This window comes from Thermobia domestica, chromosome 5 (genome assembly GCF_964235325.1).
Source record: "Thermobia domestica chromosome 5, izTheDome1.hap1.1, whole genome shotgun sequence".
Lineage (NCBI taxonomy): Eukaryota > Metazoa > Arthropoda > Insecta > Zygentoma > Lepismatidae > Thermobia > Thermobia domestica.
Window position 1 is genome coordinate 39,827,335 of NC_137458.1, and position 19,109 is coordinate 39,846,443.

At 33.6% G+C, this 19,109-nt stretch overlaps 1 protein-coding gene and 1 long non-coding RNA gene across 2 annotated transcripts in view; one reads left to right on the forward strand and one right to left on the reverse strand.

Moving 5' to 3' along the window:
• Positions 1–7,322, reverse strand: part of LOC145685880 (uncharacterized) — a 131,652-nt gene extending 124,330 nt beyond the window's left edge. Inside the window, exon 1 of the long non-coding RNA XR_014131496.1 lies at positions 7,256–7,322. This is a non-coding gene — a long non-coding RNA (uncharacterized LOC145685880). The remainder of the gene's footprint in view (positions 1–7,255) is intronic.
• Positions 1–19,038, forward strand: part of LOC145685878 (bone morphogenetic protein 2-like) — a 28,959-nt gene extending 9,921 nt beyond the window's left edge. The window contains exons 4-5 of the mRNA XM_081758597.1: positions 7,963–8,287; positions 15,319–19,038. Coding sequence (XP_081614723.1) covers positions 7,963–8,287; positions 15,319–15,818 — 825 coding nt within the window. The 3' untranslated portion in view covers positions 15,819–19,038. The remainder of the gene's footprint in view (positions 1–7,962; positions 8,288–15,318) is intronic.
• Positions 19,039–19,109: the final 71 nt, after the last annotated feature.

Consider the following 19,109-nt stretch of genomic DNA (forward strand, 5'->3'; position numbering starts at 1 on the left):
TATATTACATAATCAATCATGGACAAACATTCTTTTACTGTTTGATAAATCTACCGATCTTTGCCCACTGCCTAAACAACAATTATTAGTATAAGCATAGTAAGGTGCTGTATATAAAAACTCAGTTCAGTTGCTTTGAGTTCAAGAGTTATAATACATAGTCTTTTATTATTGAAAAAAGAACACATCTCCAATGATTAGAAAACAAAATTGTCTAACTTGGTTGAGTAGTTGCAGACATTACCTCGAATAAACATTGTGTTTATTCAATAAGAGCAAAAGTAGGTCTAACTCCTAAAACAAATTAAACAAATCGATAAGCTTTGTTTATATTAACTACTCTAGTTTCAAAATTTGTTCACTAATTCGTGGTTCAACAATGACATATATCAATATATTCGTATATCCTTCTAATGTACTTTAAATTAAATACATCAGTTGGAGAAGAGGCAATGCTCTCAGCCAATCACATATCACCATTTGTTTACTTTATACTATAATTTCCAGGTAGAAATTCAATGAATACTGTACGCGGTACTATCTACAAATGGGATAAAATATATCACTTAAATGTTTTATTGCAGCACGGTTCACACTATCATTTAAAATTTACATTATTTTGGTTCCCATTTAAGCAGGGTCGACATTTTTGATGATTCACTTCCTTCTTGGTTCGTCTCAAACGTCATTCTCTATTAATTCCTTTTCTTCTAAGTCCACGCTCACACAATGCTCACACAATCTATTCACCTCTTTTGTCTTCCTTTTGCTCTTTCGCCTTCGACTTCCACATTCCCCACACACTTACCGACATAATCAGCATTTCTTCTCATAACATGGCTATACTATAATCTAAACTGTCGACATCTCAGTTACTTCAACGTAATTCATTTTAGTTACGTTACACCATTACAGTTTTTCTTCGAAACTATTAGTTGATTTTTTTTTTAAATAGCGTGCGCTAGGTGATATAGCACTTTTTGTAGTCTCACATTTCTAAATTAATATTAAAAATAAAATTAAATAATCCTGTTAAGAGATAAAATTATTTCTTATAAGAGAACTTACAGGTAGTATGGGGTGTTTTAAAATTAAAAAGAAAATAATTAAACTTTCTTGTTATATTTAACCCACCTTTTCTATATACGCCACCTTACTTAGATTTGTAAATTATATTCATAAATTTTAATTTATTTCTATTTTATACAGGAAACAATTTTAAGAAGCACTTAAGCTTTGCATTGTATACAACAAACATCGGTGAAGTTGTAGATGACCAGTAGACGTTGAGCAAATATGCTAGTAGTAAAATGATGGTAGTCCCTCCTAGAGGTGATTTAATTTCAGGGACAATACAAAAGTCAAGAAACCCTAAAAGTAACCGCAATTGTCGGGAAAATAATTTCTATTAAATCTGAGATCTAAATATCGCTTTTTGGTTCAGATTAGGTAGAACAGAAATTCCTGTTGTACTTTAAGATCAGAAAATATAAAAAATGTGCTACAATGTACTGGAGGGTCATTAAGCAGAACAGGAAGGAATATATTATAATATTGATTTACAATATATACATACATATATATATGCCAAATGCTCTTGGTTATCCAGTATTAAAAAAAAAAACAATTTAATTACAAAGAACATGATATCGAAACGTTTTCAAAATAGTCCGAAGATTCCATAGCAAACCTATGTAAGGATACAATCTGCAGCGCACCATATGTCGCTATGCAGTTTCTATTCTAAACATTGAACTATGTAGTTTTCTTTATTTGTTTACATCAGTTTAGAAGCAATATCATTTAGAAGCAAGACCATTTGCAAGATCAATCCTCACAGTACAGGCCGTTCTTTACTACACCATTTCAGGTTCAATCCCATCTTCCCTAACCCCATCTCGCCTAACATCTTATAAGCCACTGATTTCTCCAAGATAATGATTTTCGATATTTTAGGCGAGATTTTAATTCCCATATTGTCTAACCCCATCTCGCCTAAAAGTATGATGCGCGAATTTCTGTACTGATGAGGTAATTTTTGTACTACATTAATAACCATCAGCACGATGAAGTTGTAAAACAATAAAAACATTTGATATAAATCTCCATCTCTATTAGAGATCATACATATAAAAATCAACAGCCTATTTTTAATATTGCTAGTTTCCGTCAGCTACACTCCCAATATGAAAGATTGCTAACTAAAATTAAATTAATATAAATAGAGTTGTTTTCGAGTAAATCGAATTTTGATTTACACTTTACAAAATACTACCCTTATTCTTGGAGAATGGGCTGAAAGTCAAGAAACCACTTTGATTGACGTCTAGGCATGTGCTAACAGACAGACATACATCAAAAATAACTTTTTCAGTATATATGGGTCATGAATTACGTAAATCGGTTGAAATATCGAATTCGATTTAGTTCACTATTATATTTGTTATTCTCGTCCAAAAGGAACAAGTAGGAAATTTGCAATATGCAGATTGAAATCTAACATTCTTTACAAGTTATAACGGAGACGAATGAAGGACAAATCCTTCAAGGACAGCTTTTTCTGCCTTTTAGGACTAACCAACTTCATGAAATTTTTATGTTTGTTTTACCACTAGTGAAGCGATCAACATTTTTATCATTATTATTATTTGGAGATTTAGTTCGCCTTACCCTTTCGGAATTTCATTGTTTCACAAAAATTCGAAAATTTTTGCAAAAGATTCTCGGAACATAGAAATATACTTTCTTTTAATATCAAGGGGGGATTCACTTCCTAATTATTGATTGATATTAACTCCAAGATAGCAGGAATTGTGTGAAATCGCCATAAACTATACACACCACATTTTATAAAAATCGATATTTTGTCACGAAATCTATCGAGGAACATATTTCTTAGATCGCGAGGTGAAAGGATAAATTTACTCTCGCACTCTCGACTGATTTTAACGCCAAGCAGTGGGCATGATAAGGAATCCTCAGAAAAGTATATACCAAAGTATATTTTAAAACATAGAATATTTTATTTACGAAATTATCGTTGAAAATATATTTTAACTAGAGGGAGGATTTACCCTCCCTCTAGTTAAAATATATTTTCAACGATAATTTCGTAAATAAAATATTCAATTTTTAAAAATATACTTTCTATTCTCCACTGACTTTAACTTTATGCAGAGGGAATCATCGAAAAGCCTCAAAGGAAATATGCGTCATACCGTCTGAAAGGTTTATTATTATTATTATTATTATCAAAATTATCGTGCAAGGTCTTGTTAAATGGCGGGGAAAGGAGGTTAATTCACCTTTTCATTCTTGACAGACTTTAAACCGAAGCAGTGGAAATTACTGGTAACCACGAGAAAAATAGATATACGCATTCTTGTATCAAAATAGAATAATTTTGTAAAACTTACAAAATAAATTATTTTCATATCGTATTTAAGCAAGGAATCTTCGAAAATTCGAGGAACTTCGAAATGTTAACACCCTTTCTACCTGCTTATGTGCTTATCCATTATCGATTTCAACCGTAGTCAACGAGCTTTTAATAGTATAAGCTGGTATTATAGAGTTAAAAAATCGATTATTAATATTACCAAACTGTACCGGTAATTATTCCCCGCAACTGTAATTAATCTCAACTGTGATTTGATGTATGTTGCACTGTGAAGGTTGAAAATATGATACATTTTCTTGCTTTTAAATATTGCTAGCACGGAATCTATCTAGTTCCATAAAAGGTTACGCCCTTTGTTTGAACTATTTACTTACGGTCTGTATGGAATATTTCAATTTTGGCTACGAAATGACAATGAATAATTATGATTTTGCATGATTTCATGATTTTGTAGTCAATAATCTAGTATGGAAATTCCCTCTCTAGTACAAAATTCTCTAGTCATAATTTTTGGCAAGATGAAAGTAGGCAAGAAGGGAGTTTCCATCTCGCCTAAAATGGCAGAATCTTGAAAATATCAGCGACTGATAACTGTTAGGCGAGATTTGAGAACACTATCTCACCTCAAGAAAGTTGGATTACAGGATCACGCCATTAGCCCCAGCAACAATGATTGCTGTTTGGGAAACAAGTGAGGTAAATTTAGTTGTGTGACATGTACCCCTGGTTTGCAGCATAGCAGTGGACCGAATTGAATTCTAGTGAAAAAAGAAACATTTCTTTTTAAAGCTATGAAAGACATTTTACCAACTTTAATCCCAACCTACATGAGTGATTGTTAAGCGTGGAAGAAGTTTCGCTTTAATAATCACCTGCTGAATTCAGTGCACTCCATATGATATATATTGCAGATCTCAATGGTTTCAGAAATGTTTCGTAAAATATTGTTTTCAAAAATTTATTTAAGATTTTATAATAGCATTCTCGTATCTGCAATTGAATAAAAGCATTAGTTAATAACTTCTGTAAGATTGAGTGATCGTGAAAGAGAAACATGACATATGATTCTGCGTTGTAAAATAACAGTACAGCTTTATCTGTTTCATATTACAATATGTATACGAACACTTAAAATGATATGCACTTGGGAGTCTGAACCCTCTTAATGAAACTCTGCGTATGTTATTGTGGCATTTGGATAGATGCAGTTTGTTAACAGTAACTTAATTGTTAAGTGAAATAAGTTATGAAAGCACTCCTAATCTAGACCAGAAGAAGGTGAAAGAATGAAAAAAATTAAGATTATTCAATGTAACAAGTGAAGATTAATACTTCACTATAAATTCCATCCAATGATTTAACATACAGTATACAGTATTAGATCGAAAAGAGCTATTTTTCCCCTGGCGTTAATTTTCTAATCTATTTCCGTGCAGTCCCAGTTTACGTAAACATACTTAAATTCTTGATAAATGTCAATTCTTTCATCAGGAATTTTACTCTTATTACGTTGGAAAGTGATTCTTAAAGGAAGAGTTGCATTACCGGGTACAGATTCACTTTAGGAGGGCTTACCTGTTATGGATGTACAGCGTGGTGATTTATTCAATAAAATTTACAGTGCAGAAGACATTAAAAATCTGTGCTAAGGGACCATTAAAAGCGAGAATTCTATCTAACTTCCACTCACCTCTGGTGCATGGGGTCCTTGGTTCAATCCCAGCCCGCGCCAAGTGAGTTTTGTGGTGGATAAACACCGTGTGCGTGGATTTTCTCGGGTTCTCCCATTTCTCCTCACTTTTTTCATTCCAGCATTTCATTCATTTCTCATCATCACTGTCTCCTTTAGCCTAACCGGCATAACAGTGAGACGTAAAACTTAAAAGATTTAATTTCATTTCTTGGCCCCGAACGCTCTCACCTTCGGTGCGAGTGGTCCCAGGTTCCATTCCCGGTGGGGATACTCGGTCGAAAAAGTGTAAAACGCTTTTTCAGGCCAGCCACCCTGAATGAGGTTTTCCTGGGTTTTCCTCATTCACACCAGGCAAATGACGGAGTGGTACCTAACTTCTAGGTCCCAAGCCGCTTCCTTCCTTCCCCCAATCCTTTTGTTCCTTCCCTTTCCTCGAATTGTGTGTTCGCCGAGGGATGTCATCGCTCAAAACGTGAAGGGCTAAATGGACTTAGATGCCGAAAGCCCAGAAATCTAAATCCTAAATCCTTAATTTCATTTCATTTCTATCTAACGGGTACGAGCGCAACAGGGGAGCCCGTGTAGTAGTGCGGGGGTGCGTGGCACATCAGCGATGCTGAGTACACTTATAAACGGGAATAGTAGGGAAACACTTCATATAGCATAAAACATATTATGCTCTGCGTCTGGTACAACTTTGCGACACTTCTATGATCACTTTGTGCATTGTCTTCACATAGCAATTCACTTTATCATAGGTTTCTTATGGAGTATGACGAGGTAAAGAGCATACTTTGCATTTCGTATTTCTACCTTATTATGTATGTGAGAGGTAAGATTCCGATATATTTCGAATACTTATACTTGGGTTTCCAAAATAACATTTCTTCTGCATTTTTTTAAAAAAATCAATGTTTACCTAAACTGGAACAGCACCTGTATTTCATTAACTATGCCTACCGTACTCGTACTATTAATTCTATTTCACAAGTGCTCTTGCAAAGTATATATTTTTATCATTATCAACACACTTTTCTTCATACAAAGCAGCTCTCATATCATTTCCTTCAGCTTACTATTGAAAGGAAAGATAACTGTAGTAAAACGTACTGCACCTACTGTAAACACAGTAATATCAGGTGGAGAATCAGGAATAGGGGTGGGGAAATTAGACTGCATGATAAAGAATAGATTGGCTTCTGGTTACTTTTGTTTTCTCATTTCGTTAAATTAAATATTTTGAAAAGTTTCAAGTCATCATGGCTGAGTGGGAGAATGCTCATGCTTGGAACATATTGTCGCGAATTCATCTCCTCGTTGTTTTTGGAGAACATACGCAATGTAGAAGTATGTCATGGTAATTCAAAATGTTTTTAACACCACTCATATTCTCCCTATTTAGTTTTTCTTTAGCTCACTTGTCTTTTTTTAACGTCCTATGTTATGCTCCGAGACTATGATAATGAGTGTAATGGTGGAATAAAGAAAGTGAAGGAAATGGGGAAACTTTGAGAAAAGTCATGCACATGTTGTTTGTCTATCACAAAGCCCACTTGGAGAGATCTGAGATCGAGCCAAGGACCCCAAACACGAGAGGTGAGCACCTTTTACTACTGAGCCACCACGTCTCAATTTGGTTCATACAGTATTATCTTAACTGCTTCACGGTTGTATTTTCCACTGATTTGAAAATTGCAATAAACACTGCTACTGATCTACTTTCTTTTTAAAAATATAATACCTAAAATATTCCATAAAATGCGCCAGTGAATGTTATCTTTCATTTGATCAATAGCGATAATGGAACACAAATAAAAGAATCATGAATACGTACATTATCCGTAATGATAAGTATCTATTGTAGCTTCCAGTAGTGGTAAAAGATAAATTTAGTTATTTTAGATATTCACTGATAGCATGGAATAGGTTATGTTGTAAGAGATTAAACCCCAAATTTCTAGTATTGAAATAAAGAGGGATCATAATAAGCCAATCCCCATTGTATATAAATATTATTTCCTAGTATCATCATGTTGTCAACTTCAAAACATTCATTTTATTAAGTTATTTTCTAAAAAAAAGAAATTTACAAAATAAATACATATTAAATTGTTTTACGTAAATATAGGCTATAAATATCCTTATATATTGAATTAACTTACAATATTAGCATCACTATCGTGACGAGAGACGATTGTTTTTGCTGTCGCGTACATCATTGTCTCGAACACTCCGAAAGACAAGTTCGGACTTGTCTCGCATAACAGCTTTGCTACGAAGCCAAAGTAATTAAAATAAAAGACTTACGATAAGCTGCCTTCAGCGACATCTACAATGTTTGGCAATTTCACGTACTAGACTTACATCAGTAGCGTTGACCGATATTCTTTTTCTATGTATATACACCAGGTACATACATAGAAAGACACGGGAAATGTTTAGTACTCATTTTATTTTATTTTCATTTTTCCTGTCTTTTAAAAGGCAAGTTGTTATAAATCAACATTACTGCTACATTTGTCCAGTAAATTTAAGATAACACCTGATAATACTGACATTTAAATTATGACTTCATGATAATGTTTAGATGTTTAAAAAAGAACCTAGTGTTTTTTTTTTTTTTTTTTTTTTTTTTTAATCTTTCGTATAGCCAGAATATCTTGTACTGATTCTGACCGCCATCCTTTCACATTCTTTTTCATTGTTGTTATTAATGATTTAAAGCGAAAATTAGTTTGAGAAAATGTATCTGGAAGTTTGGTAAGTAAATATATGCAAAACTAAAATTTGTTACAAATAATTTGAAAATGATTTAAAACTTTTATCAGAGTGTATCTTATATAAATATTTCTCTTTAATCATTCTGCAGATCAGAGTCTATCAAGTTCTAGATGACCAAAAACTTCATGCGCCAGACATACATCGTCTTCTCAACGTCCATTACGTTGGTGCGCACACTTCAGGTTGGCAAGTATTTAATGTGAAACACGCAGTGTTAGATTGGGTGACTGGAGTGAAACCTAACTTAGGTTTGCTTGTCACAGCAACAACAGTCTTCGGTGATCCTGTAGAGATTAGATTTGCTCGTCGTAATGAGCATCACAACAGTAAGCAGCCAATAATAGTTCTCTTTGATGATGATGGGAAAGCAGCTCCTACTCCAACGCCTACTCCAGAATCTCATCCATTAGCAGGTGAGTAACGAGTGCCTACTACTTTAGCATTCTTCTATCTAGTCTATCTTTATATAAAAATATATGTCTGCAGGCTATCTGCAGCATAACTCTGCAGCATGTTGCAGCATAACTCTGGAACACCTAGAGCAATTTGAATCGAACTTGTAACACATATCTATGGCTTACAATAATAAAAAAAAAAAAAAAACACTACGTAGGTGAAAAAAAAACTAGCATCACTAGCGGTGAATATGCGGTTACGTTCAACAATATATTAGGCAATAATTCGTAATTTAAAACAATGTTGGTTGCCTACACAACAGGGGTAAAACTAATTGAAACCCATAACCTAGAGGGGAAGGGCTTCAAATACTTTCACAAATCTGTTCTTCCCGTGTGAATAACTGGCATTTCAGCCAGGGGAACGCCAAAGATGTTGCTCTTTGTTATTTATTCTATTTAGTTCTTTATTTTTATTTTTTCTTTTTCTTTCTTTCTTTTTCTTTCTTTTTTTTTTTTTTTTTTTTTTTTTTTTTGCATAAACTTATTCTTGCCGTGGAAGAATGCGTGTTTCAGCTACTACTATTATATGAAATAATAGAAGTGTCTCACTTATCAACGCCTAGGACATGCTGCTAAAGATAAAAACATAGGAGTTGGACAGAATACTAATTTTATCAGGAAAACAAGGGATAAGAAATAATTTTTGGAAATACGTATCTTAAATGAGAAAACGGAGGGGGTGAACCCTCTAAATACCTGCCTACCTATGAGTGAAATTAAATTTCCAGTTTTGCATCCCACTGGTACGCCCTTTAGACTAAAAGAAACGGAAAGTTAGAAATAATTAATGAAATCAGAATGTGGGAGGAAACGAGGAAACCCACTAAAGCAATGTTGTCTACCATTAACTCGCATGGCCGGAGATCGAACTAGGGACCCCTCCCACCAGAGGTGAGCGCTCTATCACTTGGCCACCATGTTCCCCTATGTCTGTAATTTAGGAGAACGCTTAATTCATAACATCTGTTGAAACGTACCATGAAAATAGTGATGGCTTAAAGTCTATTATTGTATTGGAAACAAATGCTACTTACATTTTTACAAACTACTTCTTTAAAACAAGAGATATCACAACCTTGGATATAGTTATATCTTTTTTATTTTAAACGAAAGTATAAGACGTTGCGAATAGAAGTAAAGTAAACGTATACCAACTAAGCTAACTCTTTGATATAAAACTCCAAAGGGTTCTCATAGCCGATACAACAGAAAAATATGTTGTAGAAATGCAGTATCAATAAAGGATTTGAAATACGTATATAATGTGAATAGGGATGTGCATAAGTCGAAAGTAATTTTCTCGAGTCGAGTTACTGTTTTCGAGATCGAGTTTCGGGTCGAATCGAGTTTGATAAATGGCTCGCTCGTTCAGCTCGTTTTAACTCGTTTTGAAATCATGGTCTGATTAGACTGAAAAGCAAAAGCCATGAGAAATGTAAGCAGTAATGTGGAATACTTTTAGTGATGCTCACAAGAGGAGACACTGCTCACATCTTGTCTCGTCTCAATAACGAGACGACAATAGATTTTCATTACGAGACAGTCTCAAATGTCGTGAGCACCAATATAAGTATATATTGTAGTTCTTACAATCAAAGCTGAGACCTGCACTGTCGAATTTTTGAGCCCAAGCAGAAGCCCAACTCGGATAGTTATGTCAACCGGCTCGTCTCGGTTCAACTGAGCGAACAGCTCTAGCCGGATCTGTTCGGATGAGCCATCGGCTCGACTCAATTGAGCCGAAGACTGGTTTGAGCCGGCTCGGTTGGGATGAGTCATCGGTTCGGCTCAATTGAGCCCATGGCTCAAGCCGGTTCGATTCGACTTGGCTTAACTGAGACGATGGCTCGAGCCGGCTCGGCTGGGGTGAGTCGTCAGTTCGGTTCAGCTCAGGTCAGCATTCGGCTCGAGCCGGCTCGATTGGTTGAACTGTTAGCTAGGTTCACTTCTCGGTTTGGCTCGATAGTGAATGAGTTGGAGCCGAGCCGCTTGAGCCATTGACAACTCTAAACTGGGGTCTAGCAGTTTTGGACCTGTTTGGCCGGCGCCCTATAAGTTTTAACAATTTTTGGCTCGAGCCCGAATACTTGCTGCTCCGGAACTCAAATACAGAACCTCGTGAACGATTTCCTTGTCTTCTGAAGAGTTCTCGACTACCGAGGTCAGTAGTCAACTACTTATTAGTATTCATATACAAATCGCTTATCTTTCATGTTTGTATAATAATAATAATAATAATAATAATAATAATAATAATAATAATAATAATAATAATAATAATAATAATAATAAGTAGTAGTAGTAGTAGTAGTAGTAGTAGTAGTAATAGTAGTATCATTGACAATAATTATATTGGCTATGTAAGATACTTGAAACTACACATCGGATTTGGCTTGATTTTTGGCTCGACTCGACTCGAAACTCGACCAGAATTCGAGTCAAGTTTCGAGTCGTTAGAGGAAATTTTTCGAGTCGAGCTCAAAGATGTCTGTTTCGAATCCAGTCGAGTTTCAAAGACAACTCGCTCGAACTCACTCGTGCCCATCCCTAAATGTGAATATTAGCAATGTACGTAAACTAATTGTTATCCTTAATGCTTAGCTTTAATATCTTTCTAGCTCCAACTTCTTTCACATAATTTGACATTCCAATAAAGATGGACACCAAATAATCTTGGACCACATTTATACTTTTTATTTCATTATTTGGTAACTTTGTCAAAATCTCGCTGAAAAATATTGTACTGTACAAAACATTGACTTGCTATACATCGTTGCTAGACAAGCTTTCTATAGCATCAAGTTTCAGTCAAATTATGCTCATTATTATATATATGTTCATTACGTATTTTTGAAAATTTTAATGAATTGTTTAAAGAAAATGATGAACATAAAATAAAATAGAAAGTGAGCAAGATAGTATCTGGAAAATACAATTAAGTGAACTAATAACTGCTAAGAGACTTTTATTTATAAAGCAGAAATCTGGAAGCGCAGTTTATGAAGTCAAATTTCTACAGTAGACGAAAGGTCTTTAAATCAACCATTAGTTCATTTGGTGTCTTCCCGTTTCGCCTATTAATTTAGTTACCAATTTACATTATTTTTTTTATCTCATCTTACGTTTGATGTAGGCGAAATGCGTGTTCCAGTTATGGGTTTTCCTGTTCCACCTACGCTCACTCGACAAGGAATATTTAGTATCTGAGAGATTTTTCGTGGAAAAATCCTTTAAAAGTCATTTCTCAGCGTAAACAGCAACATCCGTCTGTAACAATTGATGTGATTGGCTGTAATTCTAGCAGATCTATGGTTCTCTCGAGAACTTAAAAGATGGGCACTCTGATTTAGATAAATATAAAATTCTTTTATTTTTCTTTCTTTAATAGCAAGAGATTGACAAACAAATAAATCAGGGGGAATATCAGAAATTATGGGAAGTCAGTGCTTTTGGGGAACTTGATTATACTGTAAGGTTGAGTTACTTTGAAGAACGACTGAACCTTATATGCCTCCTTAGCAGAGACATTAGAATGATAGTGATCCACTTCGTCCGAATAATCTCCCCGAACTTTGGAACTATACACGCGTTTGCAGGACTTTTCAATAGTTTGTTTATACAGATGAACAATTAGCTTAAAGGATTTTATTTTACACATAAATGTGTTCGGTTTTTAAATGATAATGAATTATGTACTATATTATTTTTGATCTATATTTTTAAGAAATCAGTATAACCTATCCTCATAAAATTTCCTATCTCCGTAATTGCGGAAATAAGTGTGCTTCAACAGAAAGTTATGTGATTCTGGTTCAGGATCCTCATAGTTATCCATAAATGATCGAAGCGAATACTCAAGTTGTTACATATGGATTATAACATATATAAATCACATATTCATATTTAACTGTAAAATAAATGTATATACCATATTTTATTCCTCAATATTAGAATAAATAAAATTGTTGAACAAGCATGAGTCAGCTTCTACCATCCAATTGAACATGCACTCATGTAACTGTCAGTTAGCTTGTCCTGCAATAACTTATGGCGTATACTTTACGATTTTAATGAAACTTAACGTGCCCTTTTTTAGGTTTAGGAAATAAGCTGATTGGTTAGGACGAAAAGTTGTCAAGATATAGGGATAGGGGTCTAAATGCAGCCCCAACTTCTATCGTTCTCCATATAGGGCTATATAATGTTATGCCTAAACAGTTTTCCAATTACTTTATTCGATTCGATTTTGAAATAACATACCATATATTTCCTTTGGACTTCCCAATCATTTAATTTACTTATAGTTGCAATCAAACAGGGGCAAGAGATTGGACAAATTATATAAATCATTTAATCATATCTTCCCTAGAAATTACCTTATATTTAAGCATGGCATGAGTTTCATTAGTGATAACGGTAAGGCACGTTTTCCACATTTATTTTAAATGTTCTACGTAATATTGCACAGATGTGTTGTGGACAACTATGAATAACAAATTCTAATGACCGTGACGAACTAATGAAATTTTGCTCATAATTGCGCATTTTTCAATTTGTGCCAAATCATAGTCAAATTTCATTGATCACACTTACATTTGCATAGCATCTGCATGTTTGGACTCTATAATACTATATACTCTTGATGCTCAATTATGATACTAACTGTTATACAATGGTTAATTTCACTCCAACTTTTAACCTAACATTCCATACGGAACTATATGTGACGTGACCACACACGTTAACTTGGTATCAAGTCTTTTTAACGAAAGAGAAAAATTCTCATTAGGTCATCACAATGCAATTTAGTTCGTATTAGGCTACTTTCCTTACTTACCCTTGCTTTTGTTTACATTGAGAAGTGGATTTTTAATTAATCATTTTAAAATGACTGTTTTCATTAACAAAAAGTTTATCTCAAAAGTAAACTTAACATTTCGAGAAGTTAATGAACGAGAGTTGTTTTAAAAAGAGCCATTTTTGAAGTGGTGCACTTCTGAAACTGCTAGTGGCACGTGATTGGTTAGAATTATAGTCAAACATGCCAGAGCTGTTATTTACTTTCAAAAATGAATCGTCTAAATGACATTTTGTAAGAAAATTACCCCAGATACTTAATATTCCTCGTCGATTGAGCGTAGGCGGAACGGGAAAAGATACTAATGGGCCTGAATCGTTCATTTAATAATATTTTACTCACTATTTGCCTCACTATCCAGAATTTTAACATTCTTCACTAAAATTTGAAAAAGTCGGGATGAAATGACGTCAATAGTATTTAGAAAATACTGTTAAATGAACTAGCAGCTGCTTACAAGATTTTTCTTACAGAGTAAATATCTGGAAGAACAGGTTACAAATTTCTACACTATACAAAAAGTTTGGGAATCAACCATTAGTTCCATTAATTGTGTTTGGAAATACGATTTGACTTACTTTTTAAATTCTAACATTCTTCATTAACACTTAAATTTACTTTCTGAAATAAATATATTAGAATGCGAGGCGTACTTTTTAAGTAAGTAACGTTTTGAAATTCGATCGCTGCCGCACTGCGGTCGGCATCCCGCGCATGCGCGCTGTGTATCTACATTTGTTAGCAAGCCACAGAGTCATTATGGAATCATTCGATCGTGTTTACGTTTGTTTGTGAATAGTTCACTCTGATCGTTTTCTTAGCGCTAAAGGCATGAAAGCGTCTGAAATTCATCGCCAATTAGTGAAATGTATGGAAAAAACATTATGAGCCGTGGAATGGTGCGAAAATGTGTAGGAATTTTTAAAGATGGTCGCACTACGTTCATTATGAAGAACGAAATGGATGATCTGCTGTCATCACTGAAGATTTGGTGCAGGAAGTTGACGAAAATGTGAAAGAGAACAGACGCTTTACGATTTCGTCGTTTTATGAAATTGTGACTCAACGCTTAAATTATAGAAAGTTGTGTTTACACTGGGTACAGAAAATGCTGATTGAGGTGCAGAAAACCAAGCCAATGCATTGGCTTTCCTTGAGTGGTACAGTTAGGAACGTGAGACTTCTTACACAAAATTGTCGCAGGCTACGAAACATGGGTGGCTTACATTACACTGGAATCGAATCAACAATCCATGGAATGGCAGCATTCAACATCAGCCAAGAAAGTGAAGTTCAAGCAAACAATCTCAGGCCGGAAAATCACGTGTACTGTATTTTAGAAAATTACTTGACACAATAAGTTCTACAACGTATTGTGAGATCTTACAAAAACTGCACCTTGCAATCCAAAACATAAGGCGTGGCATACTGAGTAAGGGAATCGTTTTGCTTTATGACAATGCGCGTCCTCACGTGGCAACTCAAACTCAAAATCTCATCGCATCATTTGACTGGAAACAACTTGATAACCCTCCGTACAGTCTCGATCTAGCGCCCATTGACTACCACCTATTTCTGCATTTGAAGAAGCATCTGGGTGATCAGCGTCACTACGACAATTATGAGATCAAACAGCCCTGTTGCAGTGGTTGTCAAATCAGGCGGCAGACTTCTATCAGGCTGGTATTCAAAAGCTAGTTGTACGATATGATAAGTGGCTTAATCCGATCCAAATGGTTTATTGGTGGAAACCATGTAGAAAAGTAGATTAAGTTACAGGCTTTCATATAACATTAAAATTGTTACGAAAAATACAATTTTAAAAAATCAAAACAATACTTATTTAAAAAAACAAGCTTCGTATGTATCATTATTAATGCTAAGATTTCATAAAACTTCCTTGCTCTAAGAAAATAATTCTTATGAACTCTATAGTACCATTATGAAAAATTACTTATTTTCAACCAGTGACTGCATAGATCTATGAATAAATTATATATATAGTATATAGTCATCTCAATGTTTTCATTATTATTCTTACTGAAAAAAAAGCACTGATGCTACAGAGTTGCACTCAAATAAAATTTATACTTTTAACTAACTTCCATATATTTTCCATTGTTTTCAGGGTATCCTAGGCATTATACTTTTACAGACGACGAAACTCAAACAAATGAAATAGAGGAAACTGAAAGACGGAAGAGATCAGTCAGTGAAACAGTGACCAATTCAGAAGGGACAACTACGAACGAAACAACAGCTACTGCGTCAAGTGATCAAGTTACAGCGGCAAACAGTACAGATAATGCTAGTGAATGTGCAAGACACGAACTGTATGTAAATTTTGAACAAATTGGATGGGCTTCTTGGATCATATCTCCAAAAGGCTATAATGCCTATTACTGTAAAGGGCACTGCAACTTTCCTCTTAGCCAGAGCCAAAGGCCTACAAACCATGCAACTGTGCAAAGTATAGTCCACGAACTTGGTCTGCATTCTGAAGTACAGAAACCATGTTGCGTTCCCACAAATCTCCTCTCAATCAGTATATTGTTCTTCGATGATAATGACAATGTTGTCTTGAAAATGTATGAAGACATGGTTGCTGAAAGTTGTGGCTGCCATTAAGTCAGCTGTGATATTGTTTGTAAAACAGATCTCTAATAACGTGTACAAATTCAAAGGTATTGTGGGGACAGTAAAATGTGTTTGTGCTTAATACTTTGAACAGAAAAAATAAGTAAACAACTTGTATAAATGGAAACGTTTTTCATAACATTAATATGTAAGAGAACATTTAACTGCTGCCACATTTCTTTGAAAGTGAATTAAACACACAGTAAATACTGATACTGTATATTACATTGCTGTTTTAGGTATAAACTTTTCGAAAGGTTTGGGCTCTGTAAATATCTCACATTTAGTGATAAGTTGTGTGTATGTATATTTTTCTATTTTTAAAATTCTTAAAAGGATTGGGAGCCTAGTATACTATTTCTATATATTTTTTTTAATGGTAAACATATGTTGAATGTTAAGTTCACCTCTATGCAGAAGAATAAATATTATAGCTTTTAATATCTTAGTGCACCAACAGGAAATTACCTTAAAAATATTAGGCTTGTAGTGATGATACGTTAGAACACAGTCGCATAGTAGCATCATTTCAATTTCATCGTCGATGTATATTTGTCTCTCAACCTTTCATATAATATGTTCTAACAATGGTCTTTGAAATATAACGTAATAAAATAATATTAGGAAAATTATAGGAAATAAGTTGAAGTTGTAAGTGATGTAAATATTTCAGTAAAGAAATGTTTTTTTTATAATTTATTATGCTATTCTATTCTACTCTTTTGTTTTCCCTCTTCTCCAAAGTCGTCCCACCCAGAAATTTTTAACTGTGAAGAATTTAAATGTACATAATCAAGAGGCAGTAAATTAATTTTATGTCATTTCAAAAATGAGAAATTTAGTTTGGTTTGGTTGGAATTTGGCATCCCTTTTTAATACCGACGCTATATGAGACGTGCACCTATAGATTAAAGTGGAATCTGAACTACATAATGCGTTCTTTTCAAAACTCTCTCACTATCAGGGATCTAATCCAATGCGCCAAAGGTGTGCGCTATCACTAGACCAATGGGAGATCTCATATGAGAAAAGTAAACAATCTTTTGCACTCTGACATAGAATCAAGTCTCACCACAAAATATATTTAATAGTAAAAAAAAAGTATATAATTACTGAAACTGTTAAATTTTTAGCTGTACCTGGGAATTCCTTGTATCGCTGTTTATCAAGTAATCTTAACTTTGACCTGTTTCTTAATTCGTTAATAATATAATTTCTCCGTCGGAGGGTAGCAATGCGTTGAATTTCCGATCTGAGAATATAGAACACAATACATGGAAAATACATGTCGCTTCATGAAATAAGAATGTATAGTGAATAGTAATATACATCAGTAAGTTTATAGGCGAAGATATGGAACAGAGGGGGCAACGTTCATATTTTTTATTGTAACACACCTGAAAGTTCTTTGTTTTACCATGTTTCTTTCTCCTTCTTGAATATGGTTCTACTTAGGGTATTACATCCAGATGTTTCATGGTGAATTGAAGGCCTTGTGGCGCGCGGCAGTATTAGCCAGTTTTAGTGGGTTTCAGAAGAGCATACAATTTATATTTCAAAGAAGACTATAAGTCAGTGCATAACACTACCTCTAATGCTGATGGAGAAAAATTTGGATTTACAAAATAATACTACATGTATTTAATATAAATTATTGTTCTAAAACTTAATTCTCGTTATATATGTTAAATCATTACATAAAATGGCATAGTACTATACTGCCTAAATCAATCAATTATATGTATTAAAGTTTATGAAAGTGCTTTTCATTCTTGTTAAGCCCAAAAATAGCAAATTATACGCATTAGTAATCTTATAATTGAATTTGAAATTTATGTAACTCACCGAATTCTTTAGAAGTTCATATTATAATTTCGAAAATGTTAAATTATATAATGATTAAGAAGCCATAGCTATGATATTTATATAGTTTGAAATGCTAGCGTCAATTTTATTTTAATGAACATATTTCGTTATCTGAAGAAATGATTTTGAAAGAGTGTTGTAAAATAGGAACAAATATGATGTTAAGGATGTAAATAATTCTGTAAAAATATATATATTAGCAAGCAAGTAAATATACGAATTTATCATCAGTTAAATTCTAGTAACATAGGAGAAGTTTACAAATTAGAACATATTCCACATTTTTCATTGGTATTATAGATCACATCCTCTGTAATCTCTACAGTTGAAACATTTATAGTTATTTCTTTGAATAGTTAATGTTGAATCAACACTTTTCAACCAGAACTTGTAACAAACCTAGGATAATTATAACTATGATTTACACTTTGTTCAATGTAGTCATATTATAAGAGTGTACTAACACGTTATAAGAAACGAATAAGTTTTAATATTTTTTAAAAAAAATTAAGAACCGCGCAAATATTTTTTTAAAATATAGTTTTCGTTTCTCAACAGAGTTTTTTATAGTCTTTTGAATAAGATTTGTAATTCAATGAACTACATTCAATAAAATAAATCTTTAGTCATATTCTAAAGTTTTGCAATAAACAAGACTCGAACTTCTAATAAATATTTTTGAATGAATGTCATAAACGGAACTTCCTACTTTTTCTAATTAAGTTGGGAATACCTTTGATAAACTTCCAATGAAGAAAATTATATATATTTTTTTAAAGTTGTGTTTATAGATTGAGGTAACTATCTCTACAAGGAAAATAAATATCCAGATCTACATTAAATTACTATTCCAATATTTGCTGAAAAAGTAGTTAAAGACTGGGAAAACCTTATGATTCAATAGCATTGTATCTCTTTTCATAAGTCAAGACGCTAGCTCGACACTAGACGTCAGTCGGATAAGTGCCTTTCTAATCATACAGTCTTGATAATATACTAATGAAGGCCAAAGTTCAAGAAAACTTAGCTGTTCATTATTTTGAATGTTAACATTATCTTTTTAATTTCAAGCCTACAGGATAAGTAGAGTCACGCAGACAGTTCTTTTTACTAAAACTGGAATTACAATAAAAGATCTCAACACTTTAGCTGGTACGCCATGGTATGGTACTCAAGCAAACATACTGATGTATGTACATACCATATTTATTTTGAAATGTTGTTACACATGACAACCATTATTTTTAGCTACTTTTTTATGCTTCAAATTTTAAAGAACATAAGGCAGATAACAGGAGTCCAATTTAGCATTCAACGATATATGCATAAAAATTCCAGACTGTACAAAACAACTTCTCGTTAATTAAGTTCTCAATCTCTTGTCCAGGGATGAGCAGACTTTATCTATAAATGGGC